This window comes from Atheta coriaria, unplaced genomic scaffold (assembly GCF_025399875.1).
Source record: "Atheta coriaria isolate IRGN ID8LTWV9N9 unplaced genomic scaffold, Caltech_Dcor_3.1 hic_scaffold_7_pilon, whole genome shotgun sequence".
NCBI lineage: Eukaryota > Metazoa > Arthropoda > Insecta > Coleoptera > Staphylinidae > Dalotia > Dalotia coriaria.
In genome coordinates this window covers 10,692,252-10,710,904 of record NW_027045449.1, presented here as the reverse complement: position 1 = coordinate 10,710,904, position 18,653 = coordinate 10,692,252, and the positions used below count along the sequence as shown (strand labels likewise).

The window sequence follows — 18,653 nt, the reverse complement described above, 5'->3', positions numbered from 1 at the left end:
AAACTTTTTGCTCTGTGATTTTCTTCTCCAAATTATAAAAAACTACAAAATCCTTAACCTTAGTTAAACTCTATAACGCAAAATAGATTACGAATTCCAAGTGGTACTTGTGAGTTAATCAATTACTCATTATTTTATGATTCTAATCTGTTATCGCGACTCTCACTCGAATTCCTGTCGTCAACGCAATTACGCCGCATGCATAACAATGAAAATTACTAAACTGTGCGAGCATAGGCATACAAGTGTGTTATCATTTCAATTGCTTCACGACGCTGCGCTCCGCAATTATAACCGCATTAATTTGATTATGATGTAGATGTTTCGCGATGTCTCGTCGGCGTGAACCACAACAACAAACAAAGTTCAATATTAACCAAATTAATTTAGGCGATATCAAACAAATTAATTTGTAGGTGCGACAAAGGTGTGAATTATTATTTTTAAATAATATCATAATAACAAGTGGAAAAACACGGATTTAATCACTCGTGGAGCATGTGTGTACTCGTACTTGTTTCCAGCTTGGAATTGTTTGTAATTGGCATTTTTTACTAATCATTATGGTTTAGTTACCTTGGAAACTTATTATTGTTGTAATTTCTGATTGCTTTGTGATGCTGGTTGGTGATTTCCTGTGTGGTGGACATTTTTTCTTGTTTAATACATTCCATAACAAGAACCACAATTAAATGATTTAAATATATCGGTTTTTAATTGTATAGTGTTGGTATTGTCACGTGATGAATAAAAAAGGCAACAATGGTTTGGCAATTGATATGCAACACACATCTCACTTCTATAGTCTAAATATCATCAAATAAAATTAAACTCAGCAAGTATTCGCTTTGTTTTTCATATTTTTATGTTTTATAGTAATTTATTGCTTTATTTGCGTAAACTCATGCATATTTTTTGAATCAGCTGTCAAAATATGACGTACATAACATTGTAGGTTATGCCAAGCAACATAACCTTATCCAGAAACTTAAATTTCTAATTTAATTTGCACCTTCTAAAACTTTTCCAATGTTTTGTTATTCTACGATTCATAATTCAATAAATCTAAACAAAAAATGTTTTGTAAATATAAATTGATTGAAATGTAAACTTTCCAATTATTTTTGTTATGAATTCTTAATAATACGGAAATTTTGTTCGTTTATTAATTATTCCACTGATAAACTGATAATTCCTAACATAAATATTAGAAACCTCATTTTTTCGTCTGTGTTTCTGTTTATTAACCTTCCACTTAATAAAAACATCAAATTCAAATATTTTCCTTCATTAAACAACTGAAACCTTCCATGCTACGTGGAAAATTATCAAGTAAATCAATGGATATTAATTCCGTTCGGTAATAATAGTCTACCAGTTTTTGTTTGTCTTGAGGAGATAGTCAAAGGCGCAGAAAGATAAAGAAAAAACGCCGGCGCAAACACAAACGTATTTTCGAAACAATACGATGACGCCGGATAATGGCCAGATTGGGATGGTGCCAAGTCGTCCTCGCCGCCGCCTTCGTCCGCTTTGTTTGTTGCGACTCCGACTCCGGCCGGCCCAATCGAGCTGACACACTTGCGAAGCGCCAAGTGATGTTATCCTTTTCGCAGGCGAAGAAAACTCATCCAACTCTTAGTTTTGCTGCGTGTCCTCAATTTTTGCCGCTTGGGAAAATCCTGAATTTAGGATTTTTTCTTATTCTCGTATAAATAAATCAGTAAAAATATTTATTTATAATTTTTTTAAGAAAAATGTTTAAAAACACTTTTTTAAAGAAATTTTTTGAAAAAAAATTTGTTACACACTGTATAAAAGCATTTGCCTCCTTGAATTTATCTCTAGGATGTCTTGAATGTGTTTCATCATGGAATTTGGCTTCCAATCCTCTGCCGAAAAGCAAAGCGCAAGTAAAAAAGCTTTCCTATTGTTTAACGCATCAGTGTATAAGAGAATATCACGAATCGCAAATCTGGAAGCTTTTATGTGCGTTGATGTGTTTTCGATTAGTAAACAAGAACTTAGAGCAATTAAATTAAATTAAACTTTGAAAATAACACTTTTAGGACATTTTTCACACATAATTTAATCACTCATCTATTTTAAAACAATCCTACGTTGAAAATTCTCAGAAAACTCATTTGTAATTCACATACGTTATTCAAATAAGTGTTTTGTAGGTTATGTAAGTTTCCAGTAGCGTCTCGACGCCATATACACGCAAAACAACTTTTTTTAAACGACAAAAACTAAGAAATACAGTTTTAGGTATTAATATGTTCTTACAAAAGTAATAAATAAGTTTTAACAGCCCTAGGGCTATATTAACCTCAAAATACGCAAAAAACGCAAAATTTTTATGAAGGTGATCGAAAATCAACTTTTCTACTTCTTTCTTTTCTATACAACATGTCATCTTGTCATAATACACTCCAGAACATAATTAATCACTCCGCAAACTTCTTGGAGTGTTAGAAGTCGACAAGTGACTGGAAGCGTTTTATTTCGTTGACTTTCGACCAGAAAAAACATGCGATTAACTTATGCATAACTCGTTATTGAATAACAAACAACAAGCATAACAACATAACAACCGAAAAGTTCTCTTCGGGCTGGCGCGTCGGCTGAGAGAGGTGAATATAATATATGTAACATATCATAATATGAAAAGGCAAAGAAATAAACTTGTCTCCGAAGATTTACGATTCTCTGGCACGTTTTTATTATTATCCTTTATTTTCCCCGTGGATTTCATATTTCCTTCGGAAGTTTCTTATGATATAAAACGTACAAATTGTGTACAAAATGTTTATGAATAAAAAAAAGTGAATGTAATTTCGTGAAATAATTTTTTAATGTAAATTTTCATCCTAGAAAAAATCTAATATTGAAATTGAACGAAACCAATGAAAAATGACGAGTTTTGACAAGATATATGAGAATCACAAATCATTTCCGTCGTTCTCTTGAATATCCTGAGTGTGTGAAAACGTGAAAACAAAGGATCTTTTATTCTTGCGCAGAATAGCAAGAAAGATAAATGAATAAAATACGTTGAGGAACGACCTTGTCATTTTGTGGCCGCATACGTGCTGCGTAAACACATGGAATTGCTGAAAGTGTTTTTTGTTTCAAAATATTCGAAATGTATGCATATTTGGCAAACAGTTCAGTTTCCGGCGCAAGGGGGCGCCACGTTACGGTGTGCAAATTGCAAAGTGTGTAAAAAACGTGCAAACCCGGCGGGTCTTATAAAAAAATGTAAACAGCGCAAAGAACAGCAAGAAAGATAAGTAAATAAAATACGTTGAAGACCAACCTTGTTATTTTGTGGCCGCATAACCACAACGCATGAGGGCACCACGTTACGGTGTGCAAATTGAAAAGTAAGTAAAAAACGTTGCATAGTCAGCTGATCATAAAAACTAGAATGAAAACAATGCACAGAAAAGTCAGAAAGCTAATAAAATAAAATACGTTAATGAACTACCTTGTCATTTTACGGCTGTATACACACATTAAAACACTGAAAGCGTCTTTTTACATCAGAATATTGGAAATTTTTGAATATTTAGTTATCATTTCAATTGCCAACACAGAGGGCGCCACGTAACGGTTTGTAAGTTACAAAGTACACAAAAACAGTTGGTCTTCGAACAGAAAGAAAACAAAACAAAGTAATAATTGTGTGGAGAGGAACTCATAAAGGGAAAAAACAAGACTATTACTTATTTTGATACAAATCGTAGAAATATATGCTTAGGTAGTACATAAATCTGTCTAAAAACAACATTTTACATTAGTATTGAGTCAACTGAAATAAACTTGCAAATTATAATAAAATATTATCATCAATATCTTTAGGGATAGCCAGTAAATCTATCATGCAGGCTGATGCTTGTTATATCTTCACTGCTGAGAGGCACATCATCATTAGTATTATAATCCTCTCTAATACAATCTTCCATCAAAACTTTAATCTCCATCTGCACTTCTGGATCCAAAGAAGCTTTCATACTGTGATATATGCTGGGATATTTATTCTTGCCATTCTTGACTGTAACATACATTTTTTGGATTGACATCTGCTGTTTCTTCCTGATCAGTTTTAATTTCTGTTGTGCTCTTTGCCGGAATTCCGGTGTCATGTATCCATCAGCAGATTTCTTAATTCTGGGTTTTACACTGTTTTGGTTCAAGAAGTGATATTTCTTGTATCCATGGCGTTTTCTTTCTGGTCCACCCAAGCGTAGATGAACTGGAATGTTTGCATTTGGTTCTTGATCATGAGATTCTCTAGCATAGTATAAATCCTGCGCGATTCGTTTCTCCAAAGATATTTTTGGTACTCCATTTGGTTTCGATTTCGATTTGATGTGGATTTTGCGCTTCGGCGGTGTTACAGGTTGAAGAAAAACCGTTTTTCCTGTTGTTTTTTTTATTTTAAAATATTAGTTGGGGATTGTCATGAAGTTGTAGACATCTTACCGATTTCGATTTCATTCTTAATTTGAAAAGTGTCTAAATCCATCTTTAATTATACCAAAATTAAGAAGTGAAAATTATTTCAGTAGTGGTGAACTTCAACTTGGCGCACACTTGATTTGTTGACAGTTGAAATTCTTTGGTTATAATTTAGTTCCACTGTTTAAATATCTTCATGAGAGGTCGCCACCTTACGGCCAACAATTTCTCAAACAATGTTTAAAGGTTTAAACCATTCAAATGTCATTCAAAATTAATAACTAGTACTTCATTCATCATTTTTTCAAACATTTTCTCAATATTCTACATCGCTATGCATTTCAAACCATTCCACGACATGTAAATTTAACACATAATGTTTTCTCATCCTCAAAATCAACCAACACCAATGGACACTGCACAAAGCAATGTAAACTATCCAATAATAACACCTGAAAACGCCCCTAGCGATTCTCTAGAATACACAGAAAACGGCATTAGTGTAAGTCTCCTAAACTTACACATTATTTTAGTAGGAATAAGTTAATATCATCATTTTTAGTTAATTCTAGACGTGCGTGACTTTTCACCGCATGAAATAACATGTAAAGTCTCCAAACTGTTGCTTGAAGTAGTTGCTGAAAGCAATCGCGCTGGACGGTGCGGAATATTCCGAAAATACGTCATGCCACAAAACCTATCACCGCAACATTGCATTTGTCAGATGAGTAATGATGGCATGATGTTCATCGCTGTACCATGGGAAGGGCGAAACTTTACTATGTAAATAAATACAATTCATAAACAGTATTGTGGAGTTTTTAGTGTGTAACTTGATATTTTCATTTGCTTAGAACTTTACAAAACACTTAGTCCACGTTTGGTTGATATTTATAAGTTTTATAGTTTTAAATTATCGTTAATTTATAATATTGCTAACTTACTGATATCACAAGTACGAAAATTAATTACCATCATCAATAATTTCATTAGAAATTTCATTACGAGTGCGAGACGATTAAATCGCTCGCACTTTCCTTCTTTGGATGAGATTCGCGGAGTAAATGCGCTCGTCGTATTGTTGTGCTTTGATATAGAGGAAGACGCCGGCTATCACGATGATCGTGCCCAGGCCGCTGAGCATCGTCACTGGATTGCCGAACATCAACACAGAGAGCCAGATTAGAAATGCGCGTTTGGCAGTATTCGCTACACTATAATACAAATTAAATCAATTTAGTATTCTTTAAGTTAAAAAAATTGAATATACGACATTTCCATTCATGAATAATTCAAATTTCTAGATAATTTTCACGCATACATTAAAAATTTTACGAAATTATCTAGAAATTCTAATTATTCTTACAGCAAACAATTGTATAGAGTTAAAAATTACCTGTGCGTCACAGGACTAATATAGTCCATCAAAACATAAGCAGTAATACTCTGAAAGTGGAAGAATACCCCATTGAGGGTAAAATAAAACAACATTTTCACATCGAGACGATGCGCCACTGATATATCAACCAGCAGCAGCGTGGCCGGAATTTGAATAACGATACTCGCTAGACTAGTATAGAATTGAAGTTCAGCCGGTCTGAAAACATAAATTCATTCAGTAAAACACAAAATATGTTGCATGCAACAATAAATATGAATAACACATACGTGTATTTGAATTTATCACCGGATATGAGCATTTTGGAATAGACATTCTGCAAGCACTCGGTCAAATTAGTCGCCATGGCCGCGATGAACCCGCGCAGCTCAAAACTGATCTCATTCGCTGAGCATAATGCTAGGCCAGACATTACTGGCACTAGGCTTAAATTGACAAAGAGACCTGTTTGTTCACCTGTAGAATTTCAGTTTAAATGAGTTATGGTGGATAATATTGATGTAAATAATATTTACCTAATAAAATTCGAGATATTAAGACTGTGAACAGTGGAGCAGAACTTTTAATTGTTTCGGTGAAACTTACAGCTACATAGTTTAAAGCTACCAAACCAAGAACAACTGTTAAAAACCTATGGAACAATAATTTTAATATTTTTAATAAAATATGTGTTTTGTGGAATGATATTAATATATTTACCTAGTACAACCAACTAAAATCATATGTCGATAAAACCCAGGAGGTTTATTGAGTCTCGATGAAGGTTTAAACATGCCACATGGATAATACAGCTGTAAAAATCCACATGTTGCAGTTGTCAGCATCTGGCATGCACCTATAAATCAATTTTATGACCTCTGAACTTTTCTTGCGCAGAATTACACCATTTTCATGCTTTTTACATACCTAACACAGTTGGATTGCCATTTAAATATGTAAGAATATATTTATTGAGGAATAACGTGCATCCACTGAAGATGTACCATAACAAAAGAAATGTTATAGCTCGAATGTTGAGTAATCCAGATGTCCTGCTGTCATGAGTGTTGATCACTTCGAATTCCTTTCTCTCTTTGTGAATATGAATCTCTTTACTGTTTGTACTTGGAATGCTGTCCGCATTGTTCGGTGGGTCCATTATTAAATAAGTGAAAATTAAATTTGTCTACCTACAATGTAACACATGCATAATTAAGTAAATTCAGTGTTTTCTAGTGCGGCAAATGTATAATGTGCTTCGAACGTCACCTAAGTACGCAATCGTTAACCGCTTGAATTCATGTCTGTTGGTGTATGGTGCTGGCGTATTTGATACAAACACGGCGTGTTGCTTTCACTAAAATGCCACAACATTACCGGTCGCGAGTTGCAGGCGTTTATCTGCGCACGGCGTTGTTTAGCATTAGAGCATTAGAAGAATGAGCAGCGCGGTGGAACATATTGAATTCGCTCGCGTCGCCATTCGTGTGAAACTGCGATACGCGCCAGGAAACATCAAGTGTTATCCTTGTTACACTCACGGTTGCTATGTTCGTAGGTTCGTCCGGATTTGACACAAATGTATAGCATGGACAGCTGAGGCAAGGATTCAGGACACAAAGGCGTAAAGGAGAATTTAAGGATATAAAACTAAATGTAAATGATCTCATATATGTGTTTTTGATGTTGATTTAGTTTTAAATTTGCTTCTTTCTGCTGTAACTCAAAAAAATTGATGAAAAATCAAAATGTGTTTTAGTTGTTATTGCAGAAGCTAATCATGAGCATTCAAGACATAATTACATCATTCAACAAAGAAATTATCAAAGAATTCGTGCTGTTTTATTAGCTTTTGTAATGCAGTGCATGCAGCGTATTTGTATGCACCTCCATTTTGAGGTCGTTTGAGGTGATGCGTTTCATGAAACTTCTTTTTGTTATAACTTTTCATTCAGAGCAGCTACGACGTTCATTTAAGCTTCAATAGTTACATTTCGTCAAGATCTATCGATTGTGTACATAGAATTTGAATGACAAATGAATACAGCGAAGATATTAGTGTAAAAGTATAAAAAAAACATGATATGACAATGGCTACTTGATACACTGTCAAAAATCAAAATAAAAATACATCAGGATGATGAGAAACTAATGTTTTTGAATAAAAAACACCATAATATACTTTTGGATTTATATTAATGTTTACAATCAGTCATATCTTTGCATCCGGTTTCTCTACCACACACCATCACACAATTCACAGTCCTCCCAGCGTTGTACAATATCATTACAACATAGATCTTTGGATAGTTTTAGTTTAAAAGTTTAGTGGTAAACAACAAATTACAACATTCACTTATTATATATAATCTCCCCGTGCGAGCCAGGTTAGATAAATATATAGATAGCTAACGGGTAATTTGGTGTGCAATGATGGATCGCATAAATACTTTGTTGTCGAGCAAAACATATTGACATTTTCTCACGCAACAATCACATAGTTCATAAAATTAAGGTAACAAAATAATCAATGTATAATCATCAATTTATATACACGTACAATACTCGGGAAAACTCTTCGCATGAATAACAAATTATTCATCGTATGCGCAACAAATACGGAAATACGGCGTGCACGTTGCAATTATTTACTTAAACCCGCTTTGTTTGAACCCCACACACTACATCATTGAATAACAATTAAGTAGACAATTAACCAGTAAAGCTAATGTTGATTCTAACAGTCGCTAGTAGCAGAGAATAGAGCTGGACCCATATCACTTCGAATGAACATTGAAGCCAGATACGAAAAGAGAGAATGTCACATAACTAGAATACACTGAATACAATCATGTCAAGATCGGGCCTACGAGAACTGCGTAAATACTCATTTATATTTTATATTTTTGTCTCTCTATTTGGATACCACATACTTATCCTAATGCACTCTAAAAGTCCGGGCCGCATGGTTCTGTATTATATTGTTTCATGTTTGTTTGTTTTGACAAAGGGGAACGATCCACATTCCTTCGATAAAAGTATATATAGATAAATATTACCTACCGCATCATTCGTAGCTTTGTATCATTAATTTACTTAAATACGTTTAAATCGTTACGAATTTAATTTGGTATTTCGAGCACGCCTCGATTGAGCAGCGAACTTCGCAGCATGTTGAAGAGTTCGAGCTGTTGATCGGGCTTCAAGTAGAGGATTTGCGAGAGAAGCTTTTGCGGACTGTCGTTTTGGATAAAACTCGTGAGGTAGACGTTCACGAAGGTAGCCATTAGGAATTGACAATCGAAGCGGTCCATTATACCACCATGACCAGGGATTACATCGCCAAAGTCCTAAAATGTTATTGGAACATGTGGTTATGATAAGCAATGATTGTATTGTAGACGTACTTTAATTTTAAACGCTCGTTTGAACCCGGATGCGAAGAAACCACCAAACGGACCGATAACACTGCTGAATAATGACAGTGAGAGTGAATGTAGAGCGAATGGAACCACGTTAAACGTTGTAGGTGCCCCAATCTTCAAAAAAACATTATTTAGTTTATATTTCTGTGTAAAAATAAAATTTTTACTTACAAGTGCAAATATTCCAGCAACAGATGCAGGTAAAGTCAATTCGACAGGTTGAAATAGAGAGCTGGGTTCACAATCCATCGTTATAGCGCGCATGGTCTCATTATAGGCAACCGGACATACAAAGTACGGAAGTCCCGACATAAACGTCGATAGCTAAAGAAAACAAATAAATCAATCAACATCACAAAACATTTTTAACAATAAGAAAACACTTACAATAAAACCGAAAACAACAGTGGAAATACCACCGCCAATAAAACCTTCCCAGGTCTTCTTCGGCGACAATTGTATAAGCGGTGTTTTACCGAAGAAGAAGCCGAACATGTACGCCATGATGTCATTGCAGATAATCATCGAAACAGGTACAATAAACCATACCAAACCCTCGAAGATATTCTTAATGATGAGATACGACTGCAAGACGACGATGAGCAACGCGACGTGTGTCCACGCAAACAGAGAGAACTGTTTCATGTAGTAACGTTTCTTCAAAGACAGGACAAACCAGACAAATCCAAGACAATATAGACAGAAGGATATAAATCTGTGGTAAGAAACTACAGCCCTCAAGAAGTCCTAGAAATGTAAAAAAAACATCATAAAATCCATTTTTTTATATTATTATAAAGATAATATACTTACAAGTCGATTTACGGCTTCGCCAAAATAATCAATCAGACTTTCCCCATAGAAAAAGTAATTGGATGTGACCAAGAAGTACCAGGACAGTGACCTGAACCATGGCAGACCATGAATGCGATACACAGTGTACCCAATGTTGATGATCTCAGCAAAACACTTCACTTGTACCACCAAAGTCTAAAAACATCATAAATATTTACATTATAACGAAAAAATCAATCAAAACACAACTTACAGTGATCATTAGTGCAATAGGTCCAACATAAATCACAATTCCAAAGAATGTGATCATCACCAGACTGAAAATCCCACGAATCACCCAATTCCTCCATCGTTCCGGCAGGAATTCCAAGTGTGCTGCCAACACAGACGGCGCTTTATCAGTGCCAGTCGGGATGTCTTTCGAGAGATCCGTGTGCTGCTTGTCATCTTCGCTATCAAGCTGTAAACAATGTTTTGTACAAATAATTAGTGTGATAGCGTTTAATACAACTTGCGAAATGAGTTATTTGTGATAATAGTGTGACATTAAGTCTATAAATACATCTTTTCAGTGTGAATGATGAGGAAACATCAAAAAATCAATAAATTTTCGCGACGCACAAGTTGAACTCTCTAATTGAATTAATAAATTGGATTTTTTGCGCGTTCGATGAGATTTTACACTGTGAATAATCAATTTATTACGATATAAGTGGAAGTTTGATGATTGTACTATCAAACAGCAAATCAACGCGACGTAAATTAACATTTTAACTACTAAAACATGCGTAGTGTTTGAATCAAGGTTGAAATTTACAATTTCGACACATTCCTAATCGCCACCTGTTCAAATACTACAACTGCACCTTAATAAACGTAGTAAAAGCGACTTAAGTCACGCTTACTGGCTGAAAATCGCGATTTTATTCACTTCTGGTCATTGTCCAGCGTGACAATGCATGAAGCTACAAGTGTGCCAGTAATTACGGTGTAATTAAAACGCAGCGCGCGCTTGTAAATAAATAAAGCGTGAATGAGACTCACATTACTGTCGGCGGATTCGGGGTTCGCCTCCTTGGCGTCTTTGGTCGTGCGCTGACGTATCTCAGACATTTTTCATACACGATGCCGTCGGAATAGTGCGTTGCTCGCTGGCGCAATCACTACACACCCTCGCAGTGCGTGAGAGGCAGCCGTGTGCGATTAAACGGCGATTGAATTGATCATGCTCGTCGGTGCGATGCGCGCACTGAAAACTGGAGCAAACTGTCAAAACAGTGGGCTCCGACTGTGTGGCTCTGCTCTGCGCACTCCGGCCGAAAACAACCAACTGATCAATAATTTTGTGCCGTGCGCGAGGCTACTGTGGACTACGGCAGCGGTTGTTGCCACTTTGTGTTTGGGTGCGCATGCCACGTGATTCTATTTACATCGTTTCTACCTCTGTCTCGCTTACATTTCAAAAATTACTTTCATTCGGATTTTAATTGCCAAATTATTGAATCATTACATTCTACACCTTGTCATATTTGACATATGTTTACGTCGGTTTGTTTCGCCGTCGTCGATTGGCCGTGAGTCAATTCGCCGCAGGAATAAATATTTCAAGTTTTTAGATTATTTCTCGCGTAGATAATTAAATTTAGAAGAATATTAAAGTTCTTCTAAAATCTTTAACAAACAAGTTGTTTGCGGATAGAATTTTGATGAATAATCAGCAATTTTATGATTTTTCGTCACCTATTCAGCAATCATTGGTTATTCAATCGTCTTAATCGTCTATTCATTAAAACTACACTCACAAACGTATGGTATGCTATAAATACGAGATTAAACTTATATAAATCAGTATGATATTCTTCTAAAGTTATTTATTTACGCATCAAAAGTATCTAGAAACTTTTTATTATTCTTGATGCGCGGTGAAATGACGTACACCAGTTTTGAAATGACAAAAGAATACGCTTGAAAGTTTTCCAACAAAATTGTTTAGATTCCAAAACTGAACGAAAGACGTACTTTATAACCTTGACGAAATTCAAACAATTGTCTTTATTTATAATCGTTCAGATTTATTAATAAATTAGGCGCGGTCTATAAACTCAGTTAAGTGTTTGCATAGTTGCATAATATTAAAATCATCCTAACCTGAAAATTACTATCAGTTGGGAGTGGAAGTGTAAATAAGTCGAACCGGCATGATCACACGTAAAATTAATTAAAATGTGGCGTTTATTAGTGTCTATAGTAATTTTAACAGTATTAAAGACTGCTACATCAAATTCCGATAGTTTTTCCGAAGAGTTACTGCTTAGACCTTTGTATACAGACAAAGTATACTCACATTTTCAATTCACTACAAAATGGAACACAGATTCAACAGATTGTAAGTTAAAAGCTTAAAAAACATATTCAACTTTTATTTATTAATGTATACGTTTCAGTAAAACAAACACACTTGTTTCCTCGTGCGTTATCCGAAATAATCACGCGTTACAACGTCCATGAGCTTCACATCAGTCTGACTTCTGGTTTGTGGCGATATGAAACCTGGGGTTATCCAGTAACTGATGCATCACCAGGTGCTGAAGTCTGGGCATGGTTCAAAGATGACACCATTGATGTAGACAAAAACTGGGTGGCATTAGCCAACTCCCTCTCAGGATTACTTTGTGCCTCTCTTAATTTTATTGACACAACAAACACAATCACACCTGAAATATCACTGAGACCAAGAGGACTCATGCAGAATGTCAACTCAACATTCTTAAGGTATTCATCTCTACCAAGAGAAATTGTTTGCACTGAAAATTTAACACCATGGAAGAAACTGTTGCCATGTGGATCAAAAGCAGGTATAGCACAATTGTTAAATGCTGGATACATCCACAACACCCTGTATCACAGTGTTGGCTTACAATTGAGAAACATCTGTGCTAACAAAGAATGTAATCAGCATGAGTTGGAAGTTAGACAAATGGTTGACTTAGTTTACGATTACAAAATCATGGGCAGTAGAAACTGGTCACTGAGGAAATTATTTGGTCAAGGTGTGTTTAATTCCTGTCCACTAGCAGATGTAAGTGATATATTTGTGGATATATCAAGCAAAACATCAATACCTTTTGATCTAACACCAGAACCAAATGAATATGTCACTAGTATTCGCGGTGGATTTGAAAGTTTGTATGCAAAGTACAACATGAAAACATCAAATCCAATGAGTATTGGCATAACATATACCGGAAAAGAAGTGGTGAATGTTAATCTTCCTCCTCCTTTGTATGCCAGTCAATATAAAACTGGTTATGGTCAACAAAATGGCGGAATTGTCACTAAAATCCACAATAATCACTGGGCGCCATTAGATGTTGTCGTTTTACAGAATTTCCCATGGTTTGTTCCGGTTTATCTACACACCATGAAGGTGGAGAGTAATGGACAAGTCAACGAACCGAAAAAATTGATTTACAAACCGGGAAAACTCCGAGAAAAAGCGCATAACTTAGAAATTGTGTTGAAACTACCAGCGAAAAGCGTAACATCGATTTCCATTGATTTTGACTTTGTGTTTTTGAAGTGGCAAGAATACCCACCCGATGCAAATCATGGATTTTATATTGGTTCTGCGATTATTTCGACTATGCTACCCCTAGCAAGGAATTACACTGGTATCCCACAAGATGTTTCATTATTTGGAGAGTCTTTCAATGCATCACGAAGTGGATACTTGGTGCAAGTACGCACAGAATCTATTATAATCACATTACCTACACCGGATTTCAGCATGCCGTACAATGTGATTTGCTTAGCATGTACTGTGGTTGCTTTGGCATTCGGTCCACTACATAATATCACCACAAAAAGACTAATTCTAAAGGTGAGTAGTCGTAAAAACCTAGCACAAAAATTACGCGGCATTTTCGGCTCCGCTAAACCCGAAACAAGCTCTACTAATGAACCTACAACCAAATAATTTGTGTACAGTCCATTCCAATTGAATAAATAAAAATAACGTTTTCCTATAAGATTTATCATTATTCATATATAAAATATAGATATAGTAGTACATACAAATTGTTTGGTTAAAGAGATAAATTCGGTTAATCACAGGATAAAACATTGTTCACTTTCGATTAATACTTATTGCTATACCTGCAATGGATATGTCTATTACAACGTGGTGGAGTTGACAATGCTGACGCCGTGAATCAAAATGGTGGGCGGTAGCTTGTTGGTGATGATATTCAGCGTCTCCAGGTAAGGCACTGCATCCTCGGTGGCCGTCGGCGGTGGCGGAAGATAAATGAACGTCACAGCAGTGTTTATCGATTGGTGTTCAATCAAACTGTTGCAATTACGCAGGTAGACATCCGAAGATGATGATCCGCCTTGTAATTCAAACACGCTGTTCCATTCCAGCACGGGGTAAATCTCCGCGGTTATACGTAACAAATGAAGCAGTTGTTGGATCTTGTCGATGTGATTCTGTTGCGCTGTGGTGTTCATTTCGAACGTAGATGTTCTTGATTTGTCACAGACACAAATACGGAGTGTTAACTTGCGCCATTGTGGAACCATGTTGACGATACAAGCGAGTTGCATCATGAATAAGGAAGTCACTCCAAATGCGTCGTTTTCGTTCGGGTTTAATAAGTTAATCGGCCACACATCGATGTATTGTTTCTCGCGGTTCATCATTTTGTTCAGTTTATGGAAGTTGCGACAGATGCAGAGGTTTTTATTGAAACGCACGACATCTGCCATCATTTGTACATATTCCAGAGGTTTGATTTTTCCGAGCCTTGATCACTCAGAGGGAAAATATCATCTGTAAACTCAGTGCTTTGATATGACGAATCTGTACTACTCAAAAAATCAACCGAGCGTTGTTTGTCTAGGAATCCAAGTACAACTGTGTTGGGTTTCATTGCTCCCATACCAGAAAGTCGCATTAAGTGTTGTAATCCTGTTCGGACATGTTGCGCGACTGTTAACTCAACAAAAGCTTTCACTTTCAAGTGATCTATGAGATTCAACCAGTTAGGATACTTCTCCAAGGTGGGATCAGGTCCTTCCGCGTTGGGATCTGATGTAATTACGTGTCCCAGCACATAGAGACCACCTTTCTTTAAATCATTGATGAAATCAATCAGTGGACAAGCTGATCGCGGACTGTTTACAAGGAGAAGTACCTGTGGCCTCCAGAATTTCACGTGGTCCTTACGAGAGTCTAATAAGAGTAGATATTTACGGACTTGGTGGAAAATCAGCGCTTGACTTATGCTTCCCCATTGCATTTCTTTGGATGGTGAGAATAAGTGGAGGAAAATGACGAGAACTATGCAGAATAAAATACTGCATGCTGCGTACATCGGACTGATGACAAACATCATGATTGCAGTCCCTACGAGACCGATGAACGCTGTATGCCAGCTGAAGTATTTGAAAGATGGGCGGAAGTTTGGCGCACTTGCTAATTCCAAGCCTAAAATTTATTTTTTGTAAAATTTTTAAAAATTTGTAATTTTTAAGTGAATTCTTACCTAAACATGATAAATTAGTCGCTAGATAACTCAGGAGGAACAAAACAGAGTTCAACTGAGCTATCAAGTTGAGAGATCCGATTAAAAGTACCATTTCAACTAAAAACCACGAAAAAATCACAGCGGCGATTGGATTGCCTTGCCAGGTTCCCTTCAGGATGAAATCCAGTGTTGAACCTAATCAAAAACAGAATAAATAATTTTTTAAGAAGAAAAATTGTTCAAAACATACCGAAAACTCGATCTTTGGCTAAAGCTTCCAAAACTCTTGATCCACCAATAACATTACTCAATGCAGCTGACCATGTAGCAGTAATCAACCCAATCGCAATCGTGCCTTTCAACACATTAATCCCAGCTAGATATAAATAATTATACTGCAGCAAATCAATACTACAAGTTGCCGCTGTGAGAATCGACAGCGCTATATAAATCACACATGTGAATGCTACAGCACTCAATGTGCCTTGAGGAATCGCTTTCCCTGGGTTTTTCAACTCTCCGCTCATGTTTGCACCAGCCATGATTCCAGTAACGCCCGAAAACAAAACACCGAAGACTGAACCAAATGTCACCTGGACGTTATTCGCTGTATAATCAAAACCAAAATGCGGATATAGATTTTCATTAAGTGTGGTGGAATTCAGTCCGGTGTAATGCGCAATTGTTTTGTTCTCGATATTCTCGCCAGCGATTTTCACATCAAGTGGACCTTGATAGAAAAAGCTGAAGAATGTTATTGTTAAACATGCGCAGACTATGGTTAAGATGAAGACGGATGTTTTGGCGAACATGCTTGCACCAATGAGGCAAACTACTAAGTTGAGGGTGTTTATGCCCGAACAAAAGAGGAATTCCCACCATCTGCCATCAGGGACAATGTCTTCTTTAAGATGGCCTGGAATTTTAAGATTTTTGTTTATCAATGGTAAATTTATTAGTTTTTATGAAATAATTACCTCCAGGGCCGAAATTTTCCATTATTCCTTCTACACAACCGGATAAACACAGTGCACTGCTGACTACATTAGCAAAAAAGAATAATGTGCCAATGGAGCCTCCAAATTCAGGACCTAGAGTCCTACTGATCATGAAATATGCACCTCCACCTTCAACTGCACCATTTGTTGATATTGCACACACAGATGCCACAGTAAAAATTAAAATTGCATATGCAATAGCAAATTGTAGAAGTGTAATTAACAATCCAGCATTTCCAACAATATATCCTACAAAAAACATGTCATTTAAACATGGCTCATTAAATACACAAAAATTTCAAGTAACAAACCCATTCTTAGAAAGATAAGTGCTGAAAACATTGAAAGGGTAACAGGACTGAAGACACCAGCAAAGATTCCCAATGTCCTGGTGTCATTTTGTTCAGTAATTGTCCCAAATTCCACATATCCACCTTCATTCGGCTGAGTTTGTTCACGTCGACCCAAAATTCCCGAAATACGCCTCATGAATGTTCGCCCACTGCTCACCAAAGGACTTTTATCATTCAAATCATTGTTGGTTGAGCCTACTTCCGCCGCGATCATTATCACTAGACTTTTAAGATGATTTACGGTTGTTAAATACGCTGTTATTGCAAGTGTGCACTTTTTTATTCAAGTCGCTAGCGTTGCATGCGCGGCATGTACTAGTAGGTATAGAATAGGAAACAACATTCGAAGCTATGACGAATCTGACTCAGCTCGGTTTAATTCGCATTCGCCTTTGATAAGACCCACCGTATAACAAAGCCATTAATTATTTCTAGTGAATGTAGTGATACATAACATAAAACCCGAACAGATGATACTCCCACTGTTTAGTAAATAAAAACAGTTTTGGTGTTTTAGCGTACAGATGGCGCTAGGTGTATTAAAAAGTGTGAAAAATGTCAAAAATATTTCACTGAGGAAGTGCAGCTGCATTTCATCTAAATTTTTAACATATTTGTAAGAAAAATATGCTTTATTTATTTAAATAACTATGTGTTGACATTACATATTATATTTCGTGAAATAGAATAATTTTTGCACATTTTTATCATTTTTAAGTTCTAAGATGAATTATAATTGATCAGATAAAAATTATTGTGTATTACTATTGTTTATTGAACATTTACCTGTATACAGACTAGACATTGCACATAATGCAATAAAAATAATGAATTGTAAACAATTGCACGCACGACACTGCATGAAACACCTTGACGCCAATCCCCGCCATGTCTAAATAAAGCCTAAAATTTTTGATTTTGCGCTCATTTCATGTTATAACTTCGCTTGTTTGACTTCCGCGCAAAAATTTATTAACACAATATGAAAATTCCGTGCATAGAAGTGTTAAACAAATGGATACAGCATTTAAAAGAAACCACTTGGTTGCGCGTGTCTTTATTGCTTTGCATCTTTGGATTTTTAAAAGACTTTCGACCTTCGGAACCCTTTGTATACGAATTTCTGATTGGAGAATGGCGAAATTTGACAGAAGAACAAGTGTCAACAGAGGCGTATCCAGTTTCAATTTATTGTTTCATGGGATTTCAACTATTAGTTCTATTGATAACAGATATCTGTCGATACAAGGCCATTGTAGTTGGGTTAGGAGTGTGTGGAATTGTCACTTGGAGTCTTTTTTTATGGACGACATCTTTACTTGGCTTGCAATTTATTGAGGTGAGTGAATATTTTTAAAATAAGTCAATGAACGAAAGAAATGTCAATATTTTATTACTTTTGTAATAAAAAGTTAGTATTTTAAGTTGTTAAAGGTGCAATTAACACAGAAAGACAATAATAATACTTAAAAATGTTTATTTTAAAATAATCACCACATAATTTAACTTTAAACCAGTTTTTTGTTATTTTTAAACAAGAAAACATATAGGAAATAGTTTTATAGCAGTGTTTATTTACTTTGTCGTTTCTATGAGTAGTAACTGATATGAAAAGACAATGAACGGACATTGAATTGTTTTATCATTTGAATCTGCTTTCGATATAAAAACCTGTCTCCCACTCGACGACGCATGCGGCCGATATCGAG

At 35.9% G+C, this 18,653-nt stretch overlaps 5 protein-coding genes across 5 annotated transcripts; 1 reads left to right on the top strand and 4 right to left on the bottom strand.

Annotated features, from left to right (window-relative positions):
• Nucleotides 1-3,731: 3,731 nt before the first annotated feature.
• LOC135795914 (uncharacterized) lies at nucleotides 3,732-4,669 on the bottom strand. The gene is made up of 2 exons (XM_065307736.1): nucleotides 4,492-4,669; nucleotides 3,732-4,429 (listed from the first exon to the last, which is right to left on the bottom strand). The coding sequence occupies exons 1-2, from the start codon at nucleotides 4,532-4,534 to the stop codon at nucleotides 3,864-3,866; spliced, it is 609 nt and encodes a 202-aa protein (XP_065163808.1). The 5' UTR covers nucleotides 4,535-4,669; the 3' UTR covers nucleotides 3,732-3,863.
• Nucleotides 4,670-5,270: 601 nt separating this feature from the next.
• Nucleotides 5,271-7,392, bottom strand: LOC135795913 (solute carrier family 35 member E2A-like). Its single transcript, XM_065307735.1, has 7 exons — nucleotides 7,115-7,392; nucleotides 6,773-7,035; nucleotides 6,566-6,701; nucleotides 6,382-6,497; nucleotides 6,136-6,322; nucleotides 5,864-6,064; nucleotides 5,271-5,681 (listed from the first exon to the last, which is right to left on the bottom strand). The coding sequence occupies exons 2-7, from the start codon at nucleotides 7,002-7,004 to the stop codon at nucleotides 5,486-5,488; spliced, it is 1,068 nt and encodes a 355-aa protein (XP_065163807.1). The 5' UTR covers nucleotides 7,005-7,035; nucleotides 7,115-7,392; the 3' UTR covers nucleotides 5,271-5,485.
• Nucleotides 7,393-8,024: 632 nt separating this feature from the next.
• Cds (CDP-diacylglycerol synthase) lies at nucleotides 8,025-11,571 on the bottom strand. Its single transcript, XM_065306687.1, has 7 exons — nucleotides 11,110-11,571; nucleotides 10,319-10,525; nucleotides 10,084-10,260; nucleotides 9,658-10,017; nucleotides 9,442-9,594; nucleotides 9,253-9,384; nucleotides 8,025-9,195 (listed from the first exon to the last, which is right to left on the bottom strand). Exons 1-7 carry the CDS (start codon nucleotides 11,176-11,178, stop codon nucleotides 8,968-8,970), a joined length of 1,326 nt encoding a protein of 441 aa, XP_065162759.1. The 5' UTR covers nucleotides 11,179-11,571; the 3' UTR covers nucleotides 8,025-8,967.
• A 399-nt stretch (nucleotides 11,572-11,970) lies between these two features.
• Nucleotides 11,971-14,093, top strand: PIG-T (phosphatidylinositol glycan anchor biosynthesis class T). Its single transcript, XM_065306686.1, has 2 exons — nucleotides 11,971-12,451; nucleotides 12,510-14,093. Exons 1-2 carry the CDS (start codon nucleotides 12,289-12,291, stop codon nucleotides 14,039-14,041), a joined length of 1,695 nt encoding a protein of 564 aa, XP_065162758.1. The 5' UTR covers nucleotides 11,971-12,288; the 3' UTR covers nucleotides 14,042-14,093.
• LOC135795137 (solute carrier family 12 member 9) lies at nucleotides 14,083-17,406 on the bottom strand. The gene is given in 6 exon segments (XM_065306685.1): nucleotides 14,083-14,858; nucleotides 14,861-15,553; nucleotides 15,612-15,788; nucleotides 15,844-16,509; nucleotides 16,571-16,840; nucleotides 16,903-17,406. Coding segments are annotated over 6 exon segments (2,682 nt in total). The 5' UTR covers nucleotides 17,159-17,406; the 3' UTR covers nucleotides 14,083-14,238.
• Nucleotides 17,407-18,653: the final 1,247 nt, after the last annotated feature.

Bases quoted from the DNA above. Each gene is read 5' to 3' on its own strand.
- LOC135795914 (XM_065307736.1), bottom strand. From the start codon at position 4,534: ATGGATTTAGACACTTTTCAAATTAAGAATGAAATCGAAATCG. The intron at 4,430-4,491 runs GTAAGATGTCTA...AAAAAACAACAG, and splicing joins TAAGAATGAAATCGAAATCG to GAAAAACGGTTTTTCTTCAA.
- LOC135795913 (XM_065307735.1), bottom strand. From the start codon at position 7,004: ATGGACCCACCGAACAATGCGGACAGCATTCCAAGTACAAACAGTAAA. The intron at 6,323-6,381 runs GTAAATATTATT...GAAATTCTACAG, and splicing joins AATATCTCGAATTTTATTAG to GTGAACAAACAGGTCTCTTT. The intron at 5,682-5,863 runs GTAATTTTTAAC...TTTGTATTATAG, and splicing joins ATTAGTCCTGTGACGCACAG to TGTAGCGAATACTGCCAAAC.
- Cds (XM_065306687.1), bottom strand. From the start codon at position 11,178: ATGTCTGAGATACGTCAGCGCACGACCAAAGACGCCAAGGAGGCGAAC. The intron at 10,261-10,318 runs GTAAGTTGTGTT...TGATGTTTTTAG, and splicing joins CTATTGCACTAATGATCACT to ACTTTGGTGGTACAAGTGAA. The intron at 9,196-9,252 runs GTACGTCTACAA...ATAACATTTTAG, and splicing joins AACGAGCGTTTAAAATTAAA to GACTTTGGCGATGTAATCCC.
- PIG-T (XM_065306686.1), top strand. From the start codon at position 12,289: ATGTGGCGTTTATTAGTGTCTATAGTAATTTTAACAGTATTAAAGACT. The intron at 12,452-12,509 runs GTAAGTTAAAAG...TATACGTTTCAG, and splicing joins GAACACAGATTCAACAGATT to TAAAACAAACACACTTGTTT.